The following is a 23,709-nucleotide window of genomic DNA, read 5'->3' on the forward strand; positions in this document are numbered from 1 at the left end:
TGGTCAATTATCACATACACTCACATCCATATTATATCGACAGTAAAATCAGTGCGATTGGCAGAGTCCACATTTGAATGTGTTTATGATTGAACAGAGAAAACACCATTTATTTAAAATATGAATCTGTTAAAGGGAATTGACCGATGCTGTGAAGCAAATCAGCCCTGAGGCCTGTCGACAGACTGGAAATGACTTCCGTGACAACATATCGTCCTGAGGCCCTCGCCAACTACACACACACACACACACACACACACGCACGCACGCACGCACGCACGCACGCACGCACACACACACACACACACACACACACACACACACACACACACTACAGAGACAGACACACACACTACAGAGACACACACACACTACAGAGACACACACACACACACACACACACACACACACACACACACACACACACACACACACACACACACACACACACACACACACACACACACACACACACACACACACACACAGAGACAGACACACACACTACAGAGAAAGACACACACTACAGACACAGACACACACTACAGAGATACACACACACTACAGAGATACACACACACTACAGAGACAGACACACACACTACAGAGACAGACACACACACTACAGAGACACACACACACTGCAGAGACACACACCACAGAGACAGACACACACACTACAGAGAAAGACACACACTACAGACACAGACACACACTACAGAGATACACACACACTACAGAGATACACACACACTACAGAGACAGACACACACACTACAGAGACACACACACACTGCAGAGACACACACCACAGAGACAGACACACACACTACAGAGAAAGACACACACTACAGAGACAGACACACACACTACAGAGACACACACACACTGCAGAGACACACACCACAGAGACAGACACACACACTACAGAGAAAGACACACACTACAGAGACAGACACACACCACAGAGACAGACACACACTACAGAGACACACACACACTACAGAGACAGACACACACACAACAGACACACACACACTACAGAGACACACACACTACAGAGACACACACACTACAGAGACAGACACACACACTACAGAGACACACACTAGAGAGACACACACACACTACAGAGACAGACACACACTACAGAGACAGACACACACTACAGAGACAGACACACTACAGAGACACACACACAACAGAGACACACACACTACAGAGACACACACACACTACAGAGACACACACACACTACAGACACAGACACACACTACAGAGACACACACACTACAGAGACACACACACTACAGACACACACTACAGAGACAGACACACACCACAGAGACACACACACACTACAGAGACAGACACACACTACAGAGACAGACACACACTACAGAGACACACACACACCACAGAGACACACACACCACAGAGACACACACACAACAGAGACACACACACACTATAGAGACACACACACACTACAGAGACACACACACACTACAGAGACACACACACACTACAGAGACAGACACACACTACAAAGACACACACACTACAGATACACACACACACTACAGAGACAGACACACACTACAGAGACAGACACACACCACAGAGACAGACACACACTACAGAGACACACACACACTACAGAGACAGACACACACTACAGAGACAGACACACACTACAGAGACACACACACACCACAGAGACACACACACCACAGAGACACACACACAACAGAGACACACACACACTACAGAGACACACACACACCACAGAGACACACACCACAGAGACAGACACACACTACAGAGACACACACACTACAGAGACACACACACACTACAGAGACACACACACACTACAGAGACAGACACACACTACAGAGACAGACACACACTACAGACACACACACACACTACAGAGACACACACACACTACAGAGACACACACACTACATTGACACACACACTACAGAGACAGACACACTACAGAGACACACACTACAGAGACACAAACACTACAGAGACACACACACTACAGAGACAGACACACACTACAGAGACACACACACACTACAGAGACAGACACACACACTACAGAGACACACACCACAGAGACAGACACACACACTACAGACACACACTACAGAGACACACACACACTACAGAGACAGACACACACTACAGAGACACACACTACAGAGACACACACACTACATTGACACACACACTACAGAGACAGACACACACTACAGAGACACACACACACTACAGAGACACACACACACTACAGAGACAGACACACACTACAAAGACACACACACTACAGATACACACACACTACAGAGACAGACACACACTACAGAGACAGACACACACCACAGAGACAGACACACACTACAGAGACACACACACACTACAGAGACAGACACACACTACAGAGACAGACACACACTACAGAGACACACACACACCACAGAGACACACACACCACAGAGACACACACACAACAGAGACACACACTACAGAGACACACACACACCACAGAGACACACACCACAGAGACAGACACACTACAGAGACAGACACACACTACAGAGACACACACACTACATTGACACACACACTACAGAGACAGACACACGACAGAGACACACACTACAGAGACACAAACACTACAGAGACACACACACTACAGAGACAGACACACACTACAGAGACAGACACACACTACAGAGACACACACACACTACAGAGACAGACACACACACTACAGAGACACACACCACAGAGACAGACACACACACTACAGAGACACACACACTACAGAGAAAGACACACACTACAGAGACAGACACACACCACAGAGACAGACACACACACTACAGAGACAGACACACACTACAGAGACAGACACACACACACAACAGAGACACACACACTACAGAGACACACACACTACAGAGACAGACACACACTACAGAGACAGACACACACACTACAGAGACAGACACACACACTACAGAGACACACACTACAGAGACACACACACACTACAGAGACAGACACACACTACAGAGACAGACACACACTACAGAGACAGACACATTACAGAGACACACACACAACAGAGACACACACACTACAGAGACACACACACACTACAGAGACACACACACACTACAGAGACACACACCACAGAGACAGACACACACACTACAGAGACACACACACTACAGAGAAAGACACACACTACAGAGACAGACACACACCACAGAGACAGACACACACACTACAGAGACAGACACACACTACAGAGACAGACACACACACACTACAGAGACACACACACTACAGAGACACACACACTACAGAGACAGACACACACACTACAGAGACACACACTACAGAGACACACACACACACTACAGAGACAGACACACACTACAGAGACAGACACACACTACAGAGACAGACACACTACAGAGACACACACACAACAGAGACACAAACACTACAGAGACACACACACACTACAGAGACACACACACACTACAGAGACAGACACACTACAGAGACACACACACAACAGAGATACACACACTACAGAGACACACACACACTACAGAGACAGACACACACTACAGACACAGACACACACTACAGAGACAGCTGAGAGTAGAACTATAGATAACGTGGACGAAAGCTTCCCAGTGTATGTTAGAGTGTTGCAGCAGGATGTGTCTTCTCTGAGTCTGAGGCGTTATGTTGGTCTCCTTCCCTCTGTCTGCAGAGGACTAGTAGCTGCTGTGCTGAGTCCCCTACTCCACTTCCAACTTAGCTGCTGTGCTGAGTCCCCCACTCCACTTCCAACGTAGCTGCTGTGCTGAGTCCCCCACTCCACTTCCAACGTAGCTGCTGTGCTGAGTCCCCACTCCACTTCCAACGTAGCTGCTGTGCTGAGTCCCCCACTCCACTTCCAACGTAGTGCAGAGACTCCACTTCCAACGTAGCTGCTGTGACAGTCCCCCACTCCACTTCTAACGTAGCTACTGACAGTCCCCTACTTCACTTCCAACGAGCTGCTGTGCTGAGTCCCCCCCCACTTCCAACACACAACAGCTGCTGTGCTGACCCCCACTCCAGAGACAACAGCTGCTGTGCTGAGTCCCCACTCCACTTCCAACGAGCTGCTGTGCTGAGTCCCCCACTCCACAGACAACGTAGCTGCTGTGCTGAGTCCCCCACTCCACTTCACGAGCTGCTGTGCTGAGTCCCCCACTCCAAGACAGCTGCTGTGCTGAGTCCCCCACTCCACTTCCAACATAGCTGCTGTGCTGAGTCCCCCACTCCACTTCTAACGTAGCTGCTGTGCTGAGTCCCCACTCCACTTCCAACATAGCTGCTGTGCTGAGTCCCCACTCCACTTCCAACGTAGCTGCTGTGCTGAGTCCCCCACTCCACACACTGTGCTGAGTCCCCCACTCCACTTCTAACGTAGCTGCTGTGCTGAGTCCCCACTCCACTTCTAACGAGCTGCTGTGCTGACCCCCACTCCACTTCTAACGTAGCTGCTGTGCTGAGTCCCCCACTCCACTTCCAACGTAGCTGCTGTGCTGAGTCCCCCACTCCACTTCCAACGTAGCTGCTGTGCTGAGTCCCCCACTCCACTTCCAACGTAGCTGCTGTGCTGAGTCCCCCACTCCACTTCCAACGTAGCTGCTGTGCTGAGTCCCCCACTCCACTAGCTACAGAGACAGCTGCTGTGCTGAGTCCCCACTCCACTTCCAACGTAGCTGCTGTGCTGAGTCCCCCACTCCACTTCCAACGTAGCTGCTGTGCTGAGTCCCCCACTCCACTTCCAACGTAGCTGCTGTGCTGAGTCCCCCACTCCACTTCCAACAGCTGCTGTGCTGAGTCCCCCACTCCACTTAGAGCTGCTGTGCTGAGTCCCCCACTCCACTTCCAACGTAGCTGCTGTGCTGAGTCCCCCACTCCACTTCCAACGTAGCTGCTGTGCTGAGTCCCCACTCCACTTCCCAGCTGCTGTCTGAGTCCCCCACTCCACTTCCAACGTAGCTGCTGTGCTGAGTCTACCCCTTCCCTCTAGCTGCTGTGCTGAGTCCCCCACTCCACTTCCAACGTAGCTGCTGTGCTGAGTCCCCCACTCCACTTCCAACGTAGCTGCTGTGCTGAGTCCCCCCCCACTTCCACTTCCACCAACGTAGCTGCTGTGCTGAGTCCCCCACTCCACTTCCAACGTAGCTGCTGTGCTGAGTCCCCACTCCACTTCCAACGTAGCTGCTGTGTCCCCCACTCCACTTGCTGCTGTCCCCCACTCCACTTCTAACGTAGCTGCTGTGCTGAGTCCCCCACTCCACTTCCAACGTAGCTGCTGTGCTGAGTGCTTCGCTGCCGCTCTCCCCTTCTTTGTCTGGTGTAGTCTAGAAACTTCTGGTTGTACACACAACTGAGTCAGACACAGAGAGTCAGACACAACTGAGTCAGACACAGAGAGTCAGACACAGAGAGTCAGACACAACTGAGTCAGACACAGAGAGTCAGACACAACTGAGTCAGACACAGAGAGTCAGACACAGAGAGTCAGACACAACTGAGTCAGACACAGAGAGTCAGACACAACTGAGTCAGACACAGAGAGTCAGACACAACTGAGTCAGACACAGAGAGTCAGACACAGAGAGTCAGACACAGAGAGTCAGACACAGAGAGTCAGACACAGAGAGTCAGACACAACTGAGTCAGACACAACTGAGTCAGACACAGAGAGTCAGACACAGAGAGTCAGACACAGAGAGTCAGATACAGAGAGTCAGACACAACTGAGTCAGACACAACTGAGTCAGACACAGAGAGTCAGACACAGAGAGTCAGACACAGAGAGTCAGACACAACTGAGTCAGACACAACTGAGTCAGACACAGAGAGTCAGACACAACTGAGTCAGACACAGAGAGTCAGACACAGAGAGTCAGACACAACTGAGTCAGACACAGAGAGTCAGACACAGAGAGTCAGACACAGAGAGTCAGACACAGAGAGTCAGACACAGAGAGTCAGACACAGAGAGTCAGACACAGAGAGTCAGATACAGAGAGTCAGATACAGAGAGTCAGACACAGAGAGTCAGATACAGAGAGTCAGACACAGAGAGTCAGACACAGAGAGTCAGACACAGAGAGTCAGACACAGAGAGTCAGACACAGAGAGTCAGACACAGAGAGTCAGACACAGAGAGTCAGACACAGAGAATCAGACACAGAGAGTCAGACACAGAGAGTCAGACACAGAGAGTCAGACACAACTGAGTCAGACACAGAGAGTCAGGCACAGAGAGTCAGACACAGAGAGTCAGACACAACTGAGTCAGACACAGAGAGTCAGGCACAACTGAGTCAGACACAGAGAGTCAGGCACAACTGAGTCAGACACAGAGAGTCAGACACAACTGAGTCAGACACAGAGAGTCAGACACAGAGAGTCAGACACAGAGAGTCAGACACAGAGAGTCAGACACAACTGAGTCAGACACAGAGAGTCAGACACAGAGAGTCAGACACAGAGAGTCAGACACAGAGAGTCAGACACAACTGAGTCAGACACAGAGAGTCAGGCACAACTGAGTCAGACACAGAGAGTCAGACACAACTGAGTCAGACACAGAGAGTCAGACACAGAGAGTCAGACACAGAGAGTCAGACACAGAGAGTCAGACACAACTGAGTCAGACACAGAGAGTCAGACACAGAGAGTCAGACACAGAGAGTCAGACACAGAGAGTCAGACACAGAGAGTCAGACACAACTGAGTCAGACACAGAGAGTCAGACACAGAGAGTCAGACACAGAGAGTCAGACACAGAGAGTCAGACACAGAGAGTCAGACACAGAGAGTCAGACACAGAGAGTCAGACACAGAGAGTCAGACACAACTGAGTCAGACACAGAGAGTCAGACACAGAGAGTCAGACACAGAGAGTCAGACACAGAGAGTCAGACACAGAGAGTCAGACACAACTGAGTCAGACACAGAGAGTCAGACACAGAGAGTCAGACACAGAGAGTCAGGCACAGAGAGTCAGGCAAGCAGCAGCCTGACGGCCATTTTGTTTATTTCCTCCTCTGTGATTGAGCCATTGAGGGCATTTTGAGGAAGTCTGCGAGATGAGGGGCTTCTTTTGTGAAAGTGTGTGTGTGTGTGTGTGTGTGTGTTATGTTGACAGGGATGTTGGCACAGGCCCATGGAATGACGTCAAACAAACAGAGAGCTATATTCTCCATCTGGATAGTGATAGGGGAGAGGAGGGGGGAGGAGAGGGGAGGAGAGGGAGGGGAGAGGGGGAGGAGAGGAGAGGAGGGGGAAGGAGAGGGGAGGAGAGGGGAGGAGAGGGAGGGAGAGGGGGAGGAGAGGGAGAGGGGGAGGAGAGGGGGGGAGAGGGGGAGGAGAGGGGAGGGGGGGGAGGAGGGGGAGGAGAGGGGAGGAGATGGAGGGGAGAGGAGGGGAGGGAGGGGGAGGAGAGGGGGAGGAGAGGGGAGGAGAGGGAGGGGAGAGGAGGGGGAGGAGAGGGGAGGAGAGGGAGGGGCGAGGAGGGGGAGGAGAGGGGAGGAGAGGGGGGAGGAGAGGGGAGGAGAGGGAGGGGAGAGGGGGAGGAGGAGGAGAGGGAGGGGGAGGAGGAGGGGAGGGAGGGGAGGAGGGGGGGAGAGGGGGAGGAGAGGAGAGGAGAGGGGAGGAGGGGGAGGAGAGGGGTAGGCAGGGGAGGGGAGAGGAGGGGGAGGAGAGGGAGGGGAGAGGGGGAGGAGAGGAGAGGAGGGGGAGGAGAGGGGAGGAGAGGGGAGGAGAGGGAGGGGAGAGGAGGGGGAGGAGAGGGGGAGGAGAGGGAGGGGAGAGGGGGAGGAGAGGGGAGGAGAGGGAGGGGAGAGGAGGGGGAGGAGAGGGGAGGAGAGGGAGGGGAGAGGGGGAGGAGAGGAGAGGAGGGGGAGGGGGGGAGGGAGGGAGGGGAGGAGAGGGGGGAGGGGGGGGGGAGGAGAGGGGAGGAGAGGGGAGGAGAGGGGAGGGGAGGGAGGGAGGGGAGAGGAGGGGGAGGAGAGGGGAGGAGAGGGAGGGGAGAGGGGGAGGAGAGGAGAGGAGGGGGAGGAGAGGGAGGGGAGAGGAGGGGGAGGAGAGGGGAGGCTAACTGTAGCATTCTAGCAACTCTAGTCAGCATAGGCTGCTACATGATAATCAGTTTGTGTTAGCTACCTAGCTAGCCAGTCTAGCTAGCTCTAGTCCAATGGAAACCGATGCAGCCCTGTTGGCTACGTGGCTAGCTAGATGACTAGTGGTGAAAGTGAGGTCCCTATGAGATTCAGGGCTTAATAAGTGCCATCGTGCAGAAATATAAAAATAAAAAAAACTGTTTAATGAGCTAGCTAAGTTAGCTAACAAGATAGCTATGAAAGTTACCAGTGTGCATGCACAAATACATGATGACACATTGTATATCGACGTCAGGAAGGCATGCAGAATGGACTGTCTCTCTAGTACTGGACTGAACTGCCCTAGCTAGCTAGCTAGCTAGTAGAGAAGGTACACAAACAGCGGTACAAATATGCACAGCTTCATACAATGATATTGTTCTAGTCGATGACAAGACATGTTGCAAATTAAATACCCCATCGTGTTAAAATATATCTCATTGCATGCTAGTGCATAAAATCTCCAGTTGTTTTTTTAATTGTTGCGTAGGACAGGAGCCGCACCCAACATCAAGCTTATGAAAGGGAAACATCGCTAGCTAATTTAGGGCGGCAGGTAGCCTAGCGGTTTAAGAGTGTTTCGTTCAGTAATCAAAAGGTTGCTGGTTCAAATCCCTAAGCCGACTAGGTGAAAAATTTGTTTAATGTACCCTTAATCCTAATCGCTCTGACACGGATCACACAACCTGAGGATGAGAGCGTCGACTAAAAGTACAAATGGACTTATGATAGCTAGTGTGACGAAACCCGGTGACCACTACATGTCCTCGTATTCCCATGTTTGGATCAAATGCACTTGATTTGTCATCCGTACTTTGTGAATGACAAGGCCATTCAATCTATTTTTGGGGTGTAGGAACCTACGTGTTGTAGATCGTTTTGTATTCATGATGGATTGAGTGTGAGCTTCGTTTCATCTTTTAAAGTGTGAGAAGGCATTTGATATCACAAAGTATGCAGTATTTCCATTTCTTAGTGCTGAACAATTAACCGATTATTCTTTATTTTTTTTCTCCCCTTTTTTAAACAACTAATTGACCAACTTCGGTTCAATTATTTGAATTCTATTGAGTTTTCTTCTGTGCATTCCATGTGCATATTTCACAGTTTCTCTTGAGATAAATCAGATCCAGACTGAACTGTGTGATGTAGTAGGGAGTTGTAGTTTCTCTAGAGATAAATCAGACCCAGACTGAACTGTGTGATGTAGTAGGGAGTTGTAGTTTATCTAGAGATAAATCAGATCCAGACTGAACTGTGTGATGTAGTAGGGAGTTGTAGTTTATCTAGAGATAAATCAGACCCAGACTGAACTGTGTGATGTAGTAGGGAGTTGTAGTTTCTCTAGAGATAAATCAGATCCAGACTGAACTGTGTGATGTAGTAGGGAGTTGTAGTTTCTCTTGAGATGAATCAGATCCATTAGCTTGGGGTGGCAGGGTAGCCTAGTGGTTAGAGTGTTAGACTAATAACCAGCAGGTTGCAAGTTCAAATCCCCGAGCTGACAAGGTACAAATCTGTCGTTCTACCCCTGAACAGGCAGTTAACCAACTGTTCCTAGGCTGTCATTGAAAATAAGAATTTGTTCTTAACTGACTTGCCTGGTTAAATAAAGGTACAATGAAATACAGCCTGACCTGTGTAACATTGTAGTTCCAATAAGCCAACATAGTTTAGCGCATAAAACATGGTAATTAACTACAATAACCATTATCCATTGTGCATCTACTTTTCCAGTCTGTGTTTCTTTTACACCTGCTTACAGAAGAGGCAGAAGAATGCGCGTTCGTGAGGGGATATAGATATTTTAAAAGTATTTTGGGGGGAATTTCACCCTTTTCTCCAATATTAAGAGATACAGTAACAAAGATAAAATATGAATAACAAAGAAACCACAAAAAACAGACAGAAATTAAACAAAAGCTCAGTTTAAATAAAGAAATTAGGTCCCAACACATGGAACGTACAGTGTAATCTTGAGACAGGTAAACAACCACCATTCTAAGTAAATCCTTGCAGCATAACAGCTGAGGAATCAAGTTCTAGGTGATTTAAATGAGGTTCCCACACTTTGTAGAACTGATCTGTTTTAGAATGTAATGTAAATGTCACATATTCCAATGGCACCCTTTGAAATAGAATATTATGCCTTTATAGAAGGGGACCTGTTCATTAATGCACTGTAAGACGATGTTTTTCCTCACTGTGATGGTAAGGATGTTGTAAAAGCCTCCTCGTAGCCACAGAAGTAACATGCCAACTGGAGAGAACTAACAGTAAAGAAACTGGCTTCAATTCTAGGTCGACCACCGGGATTTTGTGTTTCATTTTCTTGCAGAACACCAGACCAGTATCTTTAAAGCTTGGATCATGACCATAAACAGTGTGTTAGGGTGCCTGTTTGAGTCTTACATTTCAGACACCGAGGAGAAGAGGGAGAGGAGCTGAAAGCATGTCTGTGATCTGTGTATTATTCTTAATTGGATTGCTTTAGTACGATTACAGATAGATATTGTTTTTGCATATCTCCAAATGTCCTCCCACATTTCCTCGTCAATAGTAACAGACAATTCTTTCTTCCACACTCGTTTCACCCTCTGTGTGTTAACAGTAGAAAAGGAACCTTCACAAAATAAATTTACAGACATTTTCTTTCAATGATAGACACAGCAGGGTTGCCAATCAGATTTCTGCTTTGGGAGTCGATATTTCCCAACCATCTGCTCAAATGACATTAAAATCTTATCAACGAATAAATCATTTAGTCTGCCTATGCCCTTATCAAGCCAAATGTTAAAGCCATCATCCAGCAATCATGGCACAAAGTCTGGGTTGTTAAGAATTGGGGTAAGAGCAGAGGTCAGTTTGACCCTTCCCCACAATTATGTTTTTAATTGACCTCCGTGCTTTAAGTGTGTTAAACGTAATGGGTTTATTGCAGCTACCTTTTACAGACTTGAAGCTTCTGAAAAGGAAAAGATCCTGCAAGGGGTATTTTTGAAAGAGAAGTCTCAATGTCTAACCAAATAGAGGAGTCATCATTTGTGATCCAGTCAGAAATATAACAAAGGTGGGCACACCATTGATAGAACCTGATATTGGGCAGGTCCAAGCCGCCCATAGAATTTGGCAGCTGCAATATTGACAAGTCTTGGCTTGTGTTTACTCTATATGAAGGAACATAACCAGCCATTTAATTATTGTATTACCTTGATGGAAAGTAAAACTGGGATCATTGGGATTGGGTAAAGTAGTCTAGGTAAAATGTTCATTTTCTAGAGGGATATTATATTATTATACAACCATGAAATCAGAAGCGAGATGCAACACTCCAGACTTATTGTATCAATCAAGGGAACAAAATTGGCTTTGTATATTTGCTGGAACTTAGGAGTTACAAATATACCCAGATACATGAAACCTGAGGGAGACCATTTAAAAGGAAAGGGGGGAGAGGTAGTAGGTGCAGAGTGAAGACTACCAAGTGGCATATCCTCTGATTTAGTTAAACTAATATTGTAGACTGAGAATACACTGAATAATTCAATAATATTAACAAGAGATGTAATTGATGTCTTGAAGAGATGAATATCAGGACTCCATCAGCATACAATCTTATTTTATGATGAACGTCAAACAGTGTATAGCAGGCGTTACCCTGATAGGCCAGTGGTTCCATAACGAGCACAAATAGGAGAGGGGACAAAGGACAGCCCTGTCTGGTACCTCTGTGTGTGGAGAAGCTATTTGACCATAGCCCATTAGTAAGGACAGCCGCCTGATGATCGTCATTTTAAACCTTACACCATTTTATCAAATCAAAATCAAATCACATTTTATTGGTCACATACACATGATTAGCAGATGTTAATGCGAGTGTAGCGAAATGCTTGTGCTTTTAGTTTCAACAGTGCAGTAATATCTAACAAGTAATTAACAAATTCCACAACAACTACCTAATACACACACATCTAAAAGGATGGTATAAGAATATGTAAATATATGGATGAGCGATGACCAAGCGGCAAAGGCAAGATGCTATAGATGGTATATGATGCAGTATGTACATATGAGATTAGTAATGTAAGATATATAAACATTATATAAAGTGGCTTAAAGTGATACATTTATTTATTATTATTTATTTACTATTATTTAAAGTTAAAATGTTATAAAACTATGGAAATTATTATAAAGTTGTCACCTAGACCAAATTTAATTAGAGCAAAGAATAGGTAGGACTACTCCACACGGTCAAATGCTTTCTCAGCATCTAGGGAGAGCACAGGACCATCCACAGCACTTGGTTGGTAGGCTCGAATAACATTAAGAAGCCGCCGGACAATATTACATGTGTTACGGTCCTTAATGAAGCCAGTTTGGCCCCTTTTCACAATTAGCGGCAATAAGTCCTCTAGTCGTGTGACTAGGATTTTAGAAAGCAATTTTCGATCCACCTTCAGAAGACCAATTGGTCGAGTAACAAGACTCTGGGCATTTCCCCTTTTTTGAGAATAAGTGATATGTTAGCTTCCCTCAGCGTTTGAGAGAGACGGTCATCTGAAAATGAGTGGTTAAACATAGTCCACGGAACTCCTTATAGAACTCACTACAGAACCCGTCTGGTCCCTGGGGCCCTACCAAGCAATGACTCAATGATCAGTCCACGGAACTCCTTATAGAACTCACTACAGAACCCGTCTGGTCCCTGGGGCCCTACCAAGCAATGACTCAATGATCAGTCCACGGAACTCCTTATAGAACTCACTACAGAACCCGTCTGGTCCCTGGGGCCCTACCAAGCAATGACTCAATGATCAGTCCACAGAACTCCTTATAGAACTCACTACAGAACCCGTCTGGTCCCTGGGGCCAACACCATTTTGCAGATTCTCAATTGCAAACATAATCTCTTCCTTGGTAATAGGAGCATTGAGGGGAGACCTTTGTTCTTCGGAGATAGTTGGGAGATCAATCGTAGAAAATAACTCCTCCGTCGGTTTTAGTGTGAGGCAATAAAGATTTGCATAACACTTATTAAATGACTCATTTATCCATTTGTTTTCATATAAATGGTTTCCATCAGAATCAGTAATAACAATGGGGTTTTCCCTTCTAGCTAACAGAGGATTTCAATTCTTCAATGTAGTCTGCATAACCACTCTATAGTCTAGTCATTTATACATATGAAAATCAATAGAAGAAGATTGAGGCTCTTCCACCTAAGACCACCTAAGACCACCTAAGACCACTTAAGTCCACCTAAGACCAAGCTGGGCACCAATATAGATTCACACAGATCTCAGTCTGAGCTATGGTGGCGGTTACTGAACAAGAGCACTTGAGAACTCATATCACTGCTTCGTGATTAGATTTGAATAAAAAACGTTATCCAATGTGCAGCGTAAAGTTATTTATCCCGTCAATAAACCCAGCAGCCTCTTCATGTGTGTAAAGCTTCTTAGGCATTCCGTTGACCATAATCTCATATGTATATACTGTACTCTATACCATCTACTGTATCTTGCCTATGCCATTCTGTACCATCACTCATTCATATACTGTATCTTAATATACATATTCTTTATCACTTTACACTTGTGTGTATAAGGTAGTAGTTTTGGAATTGTTAGGTTAGATTACTCGTTGGTTATTACTGCATTGTCGGAACTAGAAGCACAAGCATTTCGCTACACTCGCCTTAACATCTGCTAACCATGTGACCATTAACATCTGCTAACCATGTGACCATTAACATCTGCTAACCATGTGTATGTGACAAATACATTTGATTTGATCATCTTCAACGTGTACGGGAACAGCAGTGTGTAGTCCATCTTCATTCTGCTTGAGTTGAGCCTTCGCCTCATCAAACGCCTTCCGTCTTCATACAACCACTGTGGAGTAATCATTGAAGAATAAGACCCTTGGATCTGGGCGTTGACTACCGTCAGATCCGGTGTTTGCCTGCATCCGTGATGCGCTGCTTGTCAAGGAAGTTGCTAACCGCTGGTCGTGGGCGTTGGTTGGGACCGCTGGTCGTGGACGCTGGTTGGGACCGCTGGCCGTGGGCGTTGGTTGGGACCGCTGGTCGTAGGCGCTGGTTGGGACCCATGGCCGTGGGCGCTGGTTGGGACCGCTGGTCGTGGGCGCTGGTTGGGACCGCTGGCCGTGGGCGCTGGTTGGGACCGCTGGTCGTGGGCGCTGGTTGGGACCCATGGCCGTGGGCGTTGGTTGGGACCGCTGGCCGTGGGCATTGGTTGGGACCGCTGGCCGTGGGCGTTGGTTGGGACCGCTGGTCGTGGGCGCTGGTTGGGACCCATGGCCGTGGGCGCTGGTTGGGACCGCTGGTCGTGGGCGCTGGTTGGGACCGCTGGCCGTGGGCGCTGGTTGGGACCGCTGGTCGTGGGCGCTGGTTGGGACCCATGGCCGTGGGCGCTGGTTGGGACCGCTGGCCGTGGGCGTTGGTTGGGACCGCTGGTCGTGGGCGCTGGTTGGGACCGCTGGCCGTGGGCGCTGGTTGGGACCGCTGGTCGTGGGCGCTGGTTGGGACCCATGGGCGCTGGTCGGGCGCTGGTTGGGATGGCCGTGGGCGCGCTGGGCCGTGGGCGTTGGTTGGGACCGCTGGTCGTGGGCGCTGGTTGGGACCGCTGGCCGTGGGCGCTGGTTGGGACCGCTGGTCGTGGGCGCTGGTTGGGACCGCTGGCCGTGGGCGCTGGTTGGGACCCATGGCCGTGGGCGCTGGTTGGGACCGCTGGCCGTGGGCGCTGGTTGGGACCGCTGGCCGTGGGCGCTGGTTGGGACCCATGGCCGTGGTCGCTGGTTGAGACCGCTGGCCGTGGGCGCTGGTTGGGACCGCTGGCCGTGGGCGCTGGTTGAGACCGCTGGTCGTGGGCGCTGGTTGGGACCGGGTATCGATGGGCTCGATCCAGTATTTTCCGGGAGTCCCACCACACGGATATTACATCTGTGTTCTCGCTTATCCAAATTATCAATGTGCTCCGCCATTTTGCTCACCTATAGTGCCCTTATCCTTGTGTCCATTGATGTAGTTGAAGTTTCCACAGTAGAAATTCTTCGTTACGCATCATCAACACGCTTGACAACCTTCTGTAGTTCGGCTGAATGGCCTGCTATTGCTTCCAAGACCTTTCCTGTCTTGATATTGATCACTTTAGTAATGTGATCAGTCATCTTTTGAATCACAATGTCTATTGTGCCTGGATCTGCATTGGTGTTAGCTTTGCTAATGTTGGTTATCTCATCCTGCACATCTACACGGGTGGTGGTTCACGGGTGTAGTTCTGGTCCTTCTGTAGCTCAGTTGGTAGAGCATGGCGCTTGTAACGCCAGGGTAGTGGGTTCGATTCCCGGGACCACCCATACGTAGAATGTATGCACACATGACTGTAAGTCGCTTTGGATAAAAGCGTCTGCTAAATGGCATATATTATTATATATTATTCTGCTGGGCATGTTGTTGGAAACTTTTGAGAAATAGCCATGAAGACTCATCGTAGGGTAACTTATTTAGCTAATTCTACCACTTTTTTCAAGCGAAAAAATATATAATGAGAGAAATTAACGAATGCCAATGGGAGCTCTCTGAAACAAAGTGTTTTCTCTACAGCCTAAACCGTCCTGGTTTTAAGGATGACAACACCAGGGATTGGTCTACCGTCTATCACAACACTGGTCCTGCCATGCATGCAAAGCTTGCTTAGCATCCTCTTTTATAACTGGTATACCTTGCTAGCTAACTTAACTAGCTCATCAAACAGTATTTCTGCACGATGGCACTTATTAGGGCCTTGAATCTCATATGGACCTGACTGTCTGAACTGGTCATCCAGCTAGCCATTGGACTAAACTAGACCCTGATAGCTAGCTAGCAAATGACGATACCCCATAGTCATGGATCTGCAAAATCAAGAAAATGGTCATCACAAAATCATGTTCAGACACAGGAATAAAAGATCCGGTCAGGGATTAGAAGCCACTGTAATGACTGTTATAATAACGTAACAACTGTTATAATAACGTAACAACTGTAATAACAATATAACAACTGTAATAATAACGCAATAACTAATAATAGTGTAATAACTGTAATAATAACGCAATAACTAATAATAGTGTAATAACTGTAATAATAACACAATAACTAATAATAGTGTAATAACTGTAATAATAACGCAATAACTAATAATAGTGTAATAACTGTAATAATAACGCAATAACTAATAATAGTGTAATAACTGTAATAATAACGCAATAACTAATAATAGTGTAATAACTGTAATAATAACGTAATGACTGTAATAATAATATAACAACTGTAATAATAACGCATTAACTAATAATAGTGTAATAACTGTAACAATAATGTACTAACTGTAATAATAACGTAATAACTAATAATAATGGAATAACTAATAATAACGTAATAACTGTGATAATAGCATAATAACTAATGTAACAACTAATAATAATGTAAGAACTGTAACAATACCGTAATAACTGCAATAATAGTGTAACAACTGTAATAATAGCATAACAACTGTAATAATAACGTAACAACTGTAATAATAACGTAACAACTGTAACAATAACGCAATGACTGTAACAATAACGCAATGACTGTAACAATAATGTACTAACTGTAATAATAACGTAATAACTAATAATAGCATAATAACTGTAATAATAACATAATAACTGTGATAATAACATAATAACTGTGATAATAGCGCAATATGACTGTAACAATAATGTACTAACTGTAATAATAACGTAATAACTAATAATAACGTAATAACTGTAACAATACCGTAATAACTGTAACAATACCGTAATAACTGTAACAATACCGTAATAACTGTAATAGTAACGTAATAACTGTAACAATAACATAATAACTGTTATAATAACATAATAACTGTAATAATAACATAATAGCTCATAATAACGTAATAACTGTAATAGTAGCGTAATAACTGTAACAATACCGTAATAACTGTAATAGTAACGTAATAACTGTAACAATAACGTAATAACTGTAACAATACCGTAATAACTGTAATAGTAACGTAATAACTGTAACAATACCGTAATAACTGTAATAGTAACGTAATAACTGTAACAATACCGTAATAACTGTAATAGTAACGTAATAACTGTAACAATACCGTAATAACTGTAATAGTAACGTAATAACTGTAACAATAACGTAATAACTGTAATAGTAACGTAATAACTGTTATAATAACATAATAACTGTAATAATAACATAATAACTAATAATAACGTAATAACTGTAATAATAGCATAACAACTGTAATAATAACATAATAACTGTAATAATAACGTAACAGCTGTAATAATAACATAATAACTGTAATAATAACGTAATAACTGTTATAATAACGTAATATACCTTATTGTTAGAAAAGCTGCCGGTTAATGAATGTAGGTGTGTTGAAAGCTGCCGGTTAATGAATGTAGGCTGCTGTTTGGCAAAAAAAATGAAAAGTAATGAAGGTCTCCGTGTCCCCTCCCCCCACCCTCTCTTCCTCCTCTCCTCCCCACCCTCTCTCCTCCTCTCTCCCCCACCCTCTCTCCTCCTCTCCCCCCCCTCTCTTCCTCCTCTCCCCCCACCCTCTCTTCCTCCTCTCCGCCCGTCCTCTCCTGCTCCCCATCCCCCTCTCCTCCACTCTCTCCTCCTCTCTCCCCCACCCTCTCTTCCTCCTCTCCGCCCGTCCTCTCCTGCTCCCCATCCCCCTCTCCTCCACTCTCTCCTCCTCTCCCCCACCCTCTCTTCCTCCTCTCCGCCCGTCCTCTCCTGCTCCCCATCCCCCCTCTCCTCCACTCTCTCCTCCTCTCTCCCCCCACCCTCTCTTCCTCCTCTCCCCCCACCCTCTCTTCCTCCTCTCCGCCCGTCCTCTCCTGCTCCCCATCCCCCTCTCCTCCACTCTCTCCTCCTCTCCCCCCACCCTCTCTTCCTCCTCTCCGCCCGTCCTCTCCTGCTCCCCATCCCCCTCTCCTCCACTCTCTCCTCCTCTCCCCCCCACCCTCTCTTCCTCCTCTCCGCCCGTCCTCTCCTGCTCCCCATCCCCCTCTCCTCCACTCTCTCCTCCTCTCCCCCACCCTCTCTTCCTCCTCTCCGCCCGTCCTCTCCTGCTCCCCATCCCCCTCTCCTCCACTCTCTCCTCCTCTCTCCCCCACCCTCTCTTCCTCCTCTCCGCCCGTCCTCTCCTGCTCCCCATCCCCCTCTCCTCCACTCTCTCCTCCTCTCCCCCACCCTCTCTTCCTCCTCTCCGCCCGTCCTCTCCTGCTCCCCATCCCCCCTCTCCTCCACTCTCTCCTCCTCTCTCCCCAGCTCTCTCCAGTGGTCTCCAGGGCCAGAGTGCCTCGTCCGTCTCGTCAGAGATCAAGTCGGAGGATGAGGGGGATGAGAACCTACAGGATGCCAGGTCTATGGAGACCAAGAAGGAGGAGCCTGACAACAAGGACCTCAAGTCTATTGATAGGTCAAGATCTAGATCACATCTATTGATAGGTTCAAATCTAGGTAGCCATGTTCACAGTGCTCGCTTCATTTAAATACCACTTACAACGAATTTTGATGAAGTGAACAGTGTGATTTTTATTAGATGAACAGTGTGATTTTAGGGACAGCTAAATTAATTAATAAACGATGACTAGAAAAACAAAAGACCTGGATAACCCACAAAGTGAAATACATTCTCAAATATATCCACTTAACTATCTGCAACATTGTTCTGCAACTACATAGACTTTATGACAGTAAAATACAATGACATATTTTTAAATTTGCCAAAAAACCTTTCCAAACACTCACAGCACTCGTAGATTTTTGGTTGAATGCACACATACTTTAATAACAAATGAATCAAATCAATCATTCATAGTTTTCTCCGAAGTTCTTCTCCTTCGGGTAATTCCTGACTTGTCATCAGACTTGAGCCGTGTTTTAGCTGTTTCTCACACACCAGAGAAGGCCCCCACTTCCTCATTCCCAAGATGCACCATCCAGGATAAACGCCGTGACATCACTGCGGTTATAGCCCCCTTCCGCCTGGAATGATACAATCGGAGTTTTTCAGACCCCAACCCCAGATGATCATGATGATGAAACTACTATTGGTATTGGTATTCTGCAGTACTACAGTCGGTATTCTGCAGTACTACAGTCGGTATGCTGCAGTACTACAGTTGGTATCCTGCAGTACTACAGTTGGTATTCTGCAGTACTACAGTTGGTATGCTGCAGTACTACAGTTGGTATCCTGCAGTACTACAGTTGGTATTCTGCAGTACTACAGTTGGTATTCTGCAGTACTACAGTTGGTATCCTGCAGTACTACAGTTGGTATGCTGCAGTACTACAGTTGGTATTCCGCAGTACTACAGTTGGTATTCTGCAGTACTACAGTTGGTATTCTGCAGTACTACAGTCGGTATGCTGCAGTACTACAGTTGGTATTCTGCAGTACTACAGTTGGTATTCTGCAGTACTACAGTTGGTATTCTGCAGTACTACAGTTGGTATTCTGCAGTACTACAGTTGGTATCCTTCAGTACTACAGTTGGTATTCTGCAGTACTACAGTTGGTATCCTGTAGTACTACAGTTGGTATTCTGCAGTACTACAGTTGGTATCCTGTAGTACTACAGTTGGTATTCTGCAGTACTACAGTTGGTATCCTGCAGTACTACAGTTGGTATCCTGCAGTACTACAGTTGGTATCCTGCAGTACTACAGTTGGTATTCTGCAGTACTACAGTTGGTATCCTGCAGTACTACAGTTGGTATCCTGCAGTACTACAGTTGGTATTCTGCAGTACTACAGTTGGTATTCTGCAGTACTACAGTTGGTATTCTGCTGTACTACAGTTGGTATCCTGCAGTACTACAGTCGGTATGCTGCAGTACTACAGTTGGTATTCTGCAGTACTACAGTCGGTATGCTGCAGTACTACAGTTGGTATCCTGCAGTACTACAGTTGGTATCCTGCAGTACTACAGTGGGTATTCTGCAGTACTACAGTTGGTATTCTGCAGTACTACAGTTGGTATCCTGCAGTACTACAGTTGGTATCCTGCAGTACTACAGTTGGTATCCTGCAGTACTACAGTGGGTATTCTGCAGTACTACAGTTGGTATTCTGCAGTACTACAGTTGGTATTCTGCAGTACTACAGTTGGTATTCTGCAGTACTACAGTCGGTATGCTGCAGTACTACAGTTGGTATCCTGCAGTACTACAGTCGGTATCCTGCAGTACTACAGTGGGTATTCTGCAGTACTACAGTTGGTATTCTGCAGTACTATAGTTGGTATTCTGTAGTACTACAGTCGGTATTCTGCAGTATTACAGTTGGTATCCTGCAGTACCACAGTCGGTATGCTGCAGTACTACAGTGGGTATTCTGCAGTACTACAGTGGGTATTCTGCAGTACTACAGTTGGTATCCTGCAGTACTACAATGGGTATTCTGCAGTACTACAGTCGGTATGCTGCAGTACTACAGTTGGTATCCTGCAGTACTACAGTTGGTATCCTGCAGTACTACAGTTGGTATTCTGCAGTACTACAGTGGGTATCCTGCAGTACTACAGTTGGTATTCTGCAGTACTACAGTTGGTATCCTTCAGTACTACAGTTGGTATCCTGTAGTACTACAGTTGGTATAAGTCAGTACTACAGTTGGTATGCTGCAGTACTACAGTTGGTATCCTGCAGTACTACAGTTGGTATGCTGCAGTACTACAGTTGGTATCCTGCAGTACTACAGTTGGTATCCTGTAGTACTACAGTTGGTATAAGTCAGTACTACAGTTGGTATCCTGTAGTACTACAGTTGGTATCCTGTAGTACTACAGTTGGTATAAGTCAGTACTACAGTTGGTATCCTGCAGTACTGCAGTTGCATTGAACGATTGAAAATAGAAAATGAATTGTTTTCAGGTTACATCACCATCTACATATATATCTATACAGTAGAGTATACAGTACGGTCAGCTGTACAGGTAAATGGATAGGCATCACAACTCCTATAAACAGAGATTCAGACTGAACCTTTCTTCATCCATTGTGCTGGCATTTCAAAGTGGGTAAGCGTGGGTAAGCGTTGGTTTAGCTGGTGCTGATCAGTCCCCTATCGGTCCCACAGCAACGCGGACGACGAGGACTTGTCTCCAGAGCAGAAGATCGAACGCGAGAAGGAACGCAGGATGGCCAACAACGCCCGGGAACGGCTGCGTGTCCGAGACATCAACGAGGCTTTCAAGGAGCTGGGGCGCATGGTGCAGCTGCACCTGAAGAGTGACAAGCCACAGACCAAACTGCTCATACTGCATCAGGCCGTGGCCGTCATACTGAGTCTGGAGCAGCAAGTCAGAGGCAAGGGACCTGACACACATATATATACCTACAGGGACCTGACACACACATATATATATATACCTATAGGGACCTGACACACACAGGGAGACAGACACTTAGAGACGGACACACACAAACAGACACATACCGACAGACATACAGAGACATGTACAGACACACAGAGACATATATAGACACACAGAGACATATACAGACACACAGAGACATATATAGACACATAGAGAAGCATATAGACACAGAGACATATATAGACACACAGAGAAATATATAGACACATAGAGACATATATAGAGACATAGAGAAACATATAGACACAGAGATATATATAGACACACAGAGACATATATAGACACACAGAGACATATATAGACACATAGAGACATATATAGACACAGAGACATACATAGACACATAGAGACATATATAGACACATAGAGACATATATAGACACAGAGACATATATAGAGACACAGAGAAATATATAGACACAGAGACATACATAGACACGTAGAGACATATATAGACACACAGAGACATATATAGACACATAGAGAAACATATAGACACAGAGACATATATAGACACATAGATACATATATAGACACACAGAGACATATATAGACACACAGAGACATATATAGACACACAGAGATATATATAGACACACAGAGACATATATAGACACAGAGACATACATAGACACACAGAGACATATATAGACACATAGAGAAGCATATAGACACAGAGACATATATAGACACACAGAGACATATATAGACACATAGAGACATATATAGAGACATAGAGAAACATATAGACACAGAGATATATATAGACACACAGAGACATATAGACACACAGAGACATATATAGACACATAGAGACATATATAGAGACATATATAGACACACAGAGACATATATAGACACAGAGAGACATACATAGACACACAGAGACACATATAGACACACAGAGACATACATAGACACATAGAGACATATATAGACACACAGAGACATATATAGACACATAGAGAAACATATAGACACAGAGACATATATAGACACACAGAGACATATATAGACACATAGAGAAACATATAGACACACAGAGACATATATAGACACATAGAGAAACATATAGACACACAGAGACATATATAGACACACAGAGACATATATAGACACAGAGACATACATAGACACATAGAGACATATATAGACACACAGAGACATATATAGACACACAGAGACATATATAGACACAGAGACATACATAGACACATAGAGACATACATAGACACATAGAGACATATATAGACACACAGAGACATATATAGACACATAGAGACATATATAGAGACATATATAGACACAGAGACATATATAGACACACAGAGACATATATAGACACACAGAGATATATATAGATACACAGAGACATATATAGACACAGAGACATACATAGACACATAGAGACATATATAGAGACATATATAGACACACAGAGACATATATAGACACACAGAGACATATATAGACACATACAGAAAGATATAGACACACAGAGACATATATAGACACATAGAGAAACATATAGACACACAGAGACATATATAGACACACAGAGACATATACAGACACACAGAGACATATATAGACACACAGAGACATATACAGACACACAGAGACATATATAGACACATAGAGAAACATATAGCCACAGAGACATATATAGACACACAGAGACATATATAGACACACAGAGACATATATAGACACATAGAGACATATATAGAGACATATATAGACACACAGAGACATATATAGACACACAGAGACATATATAGACACATAGAGACATAGAGACATATATAGACACATAGAGACATAGAGACATATATAGACACACAGAGACATATATAGACACATAGAGACATAGAGACATATATAGACACAGAGACATACATAGACACATAGAGACATATAAAGACACATAGAGACATATAT

General features: G+C 45.6%; 1 protein-coding gene across 17 annotated transcripts in view; it reads left to right on the plus strand.

Annotated features, from left to right (window-relative positions):
* Positions 1–23,709, plus strand: part of LOC123989556 (transcription factor 4-like) — a 474,938-nt gene that overhangs the window by 442,511 nt on the left and 8,718 nt on the right. For all 17 annotated transcript variants that reach the window (XM_046290648.1, XM_046290653.1, XM_046290654.1 and 14 more), the window contains 2 exons: positions 18,649–18,799; positions 21,468–21,697. In XM_046290648.1, coding sequence (XP_046146604.1) covers positions 18,649–18,799; positions 21,468–21,697 — 381 coding nt within the window. The remainder of the gene's footprint in view (positions 1–18,648; positions 18,800–21,467; positions 21,698–23,709) is intronic.

This window comes from Oncorhynchus gorbuscha, linkage group LG11 (genome assembly GCF_021184085.1).
Source record: "Oncorhynchus gorbuscha isolate QuinsamMale2020 ecotype Even-year linkage group LG11, OgorEven_v1.0, whole genome shotgun sequence".
Classification (NCBI taxonomy): domain Eukaryota; kingdom Metazoa; phylum Chordata; class Actinopteri; order Salmoniformes; family Salmonidae; genus Oncorhynchus; species Oncorhynchus gorbuscha.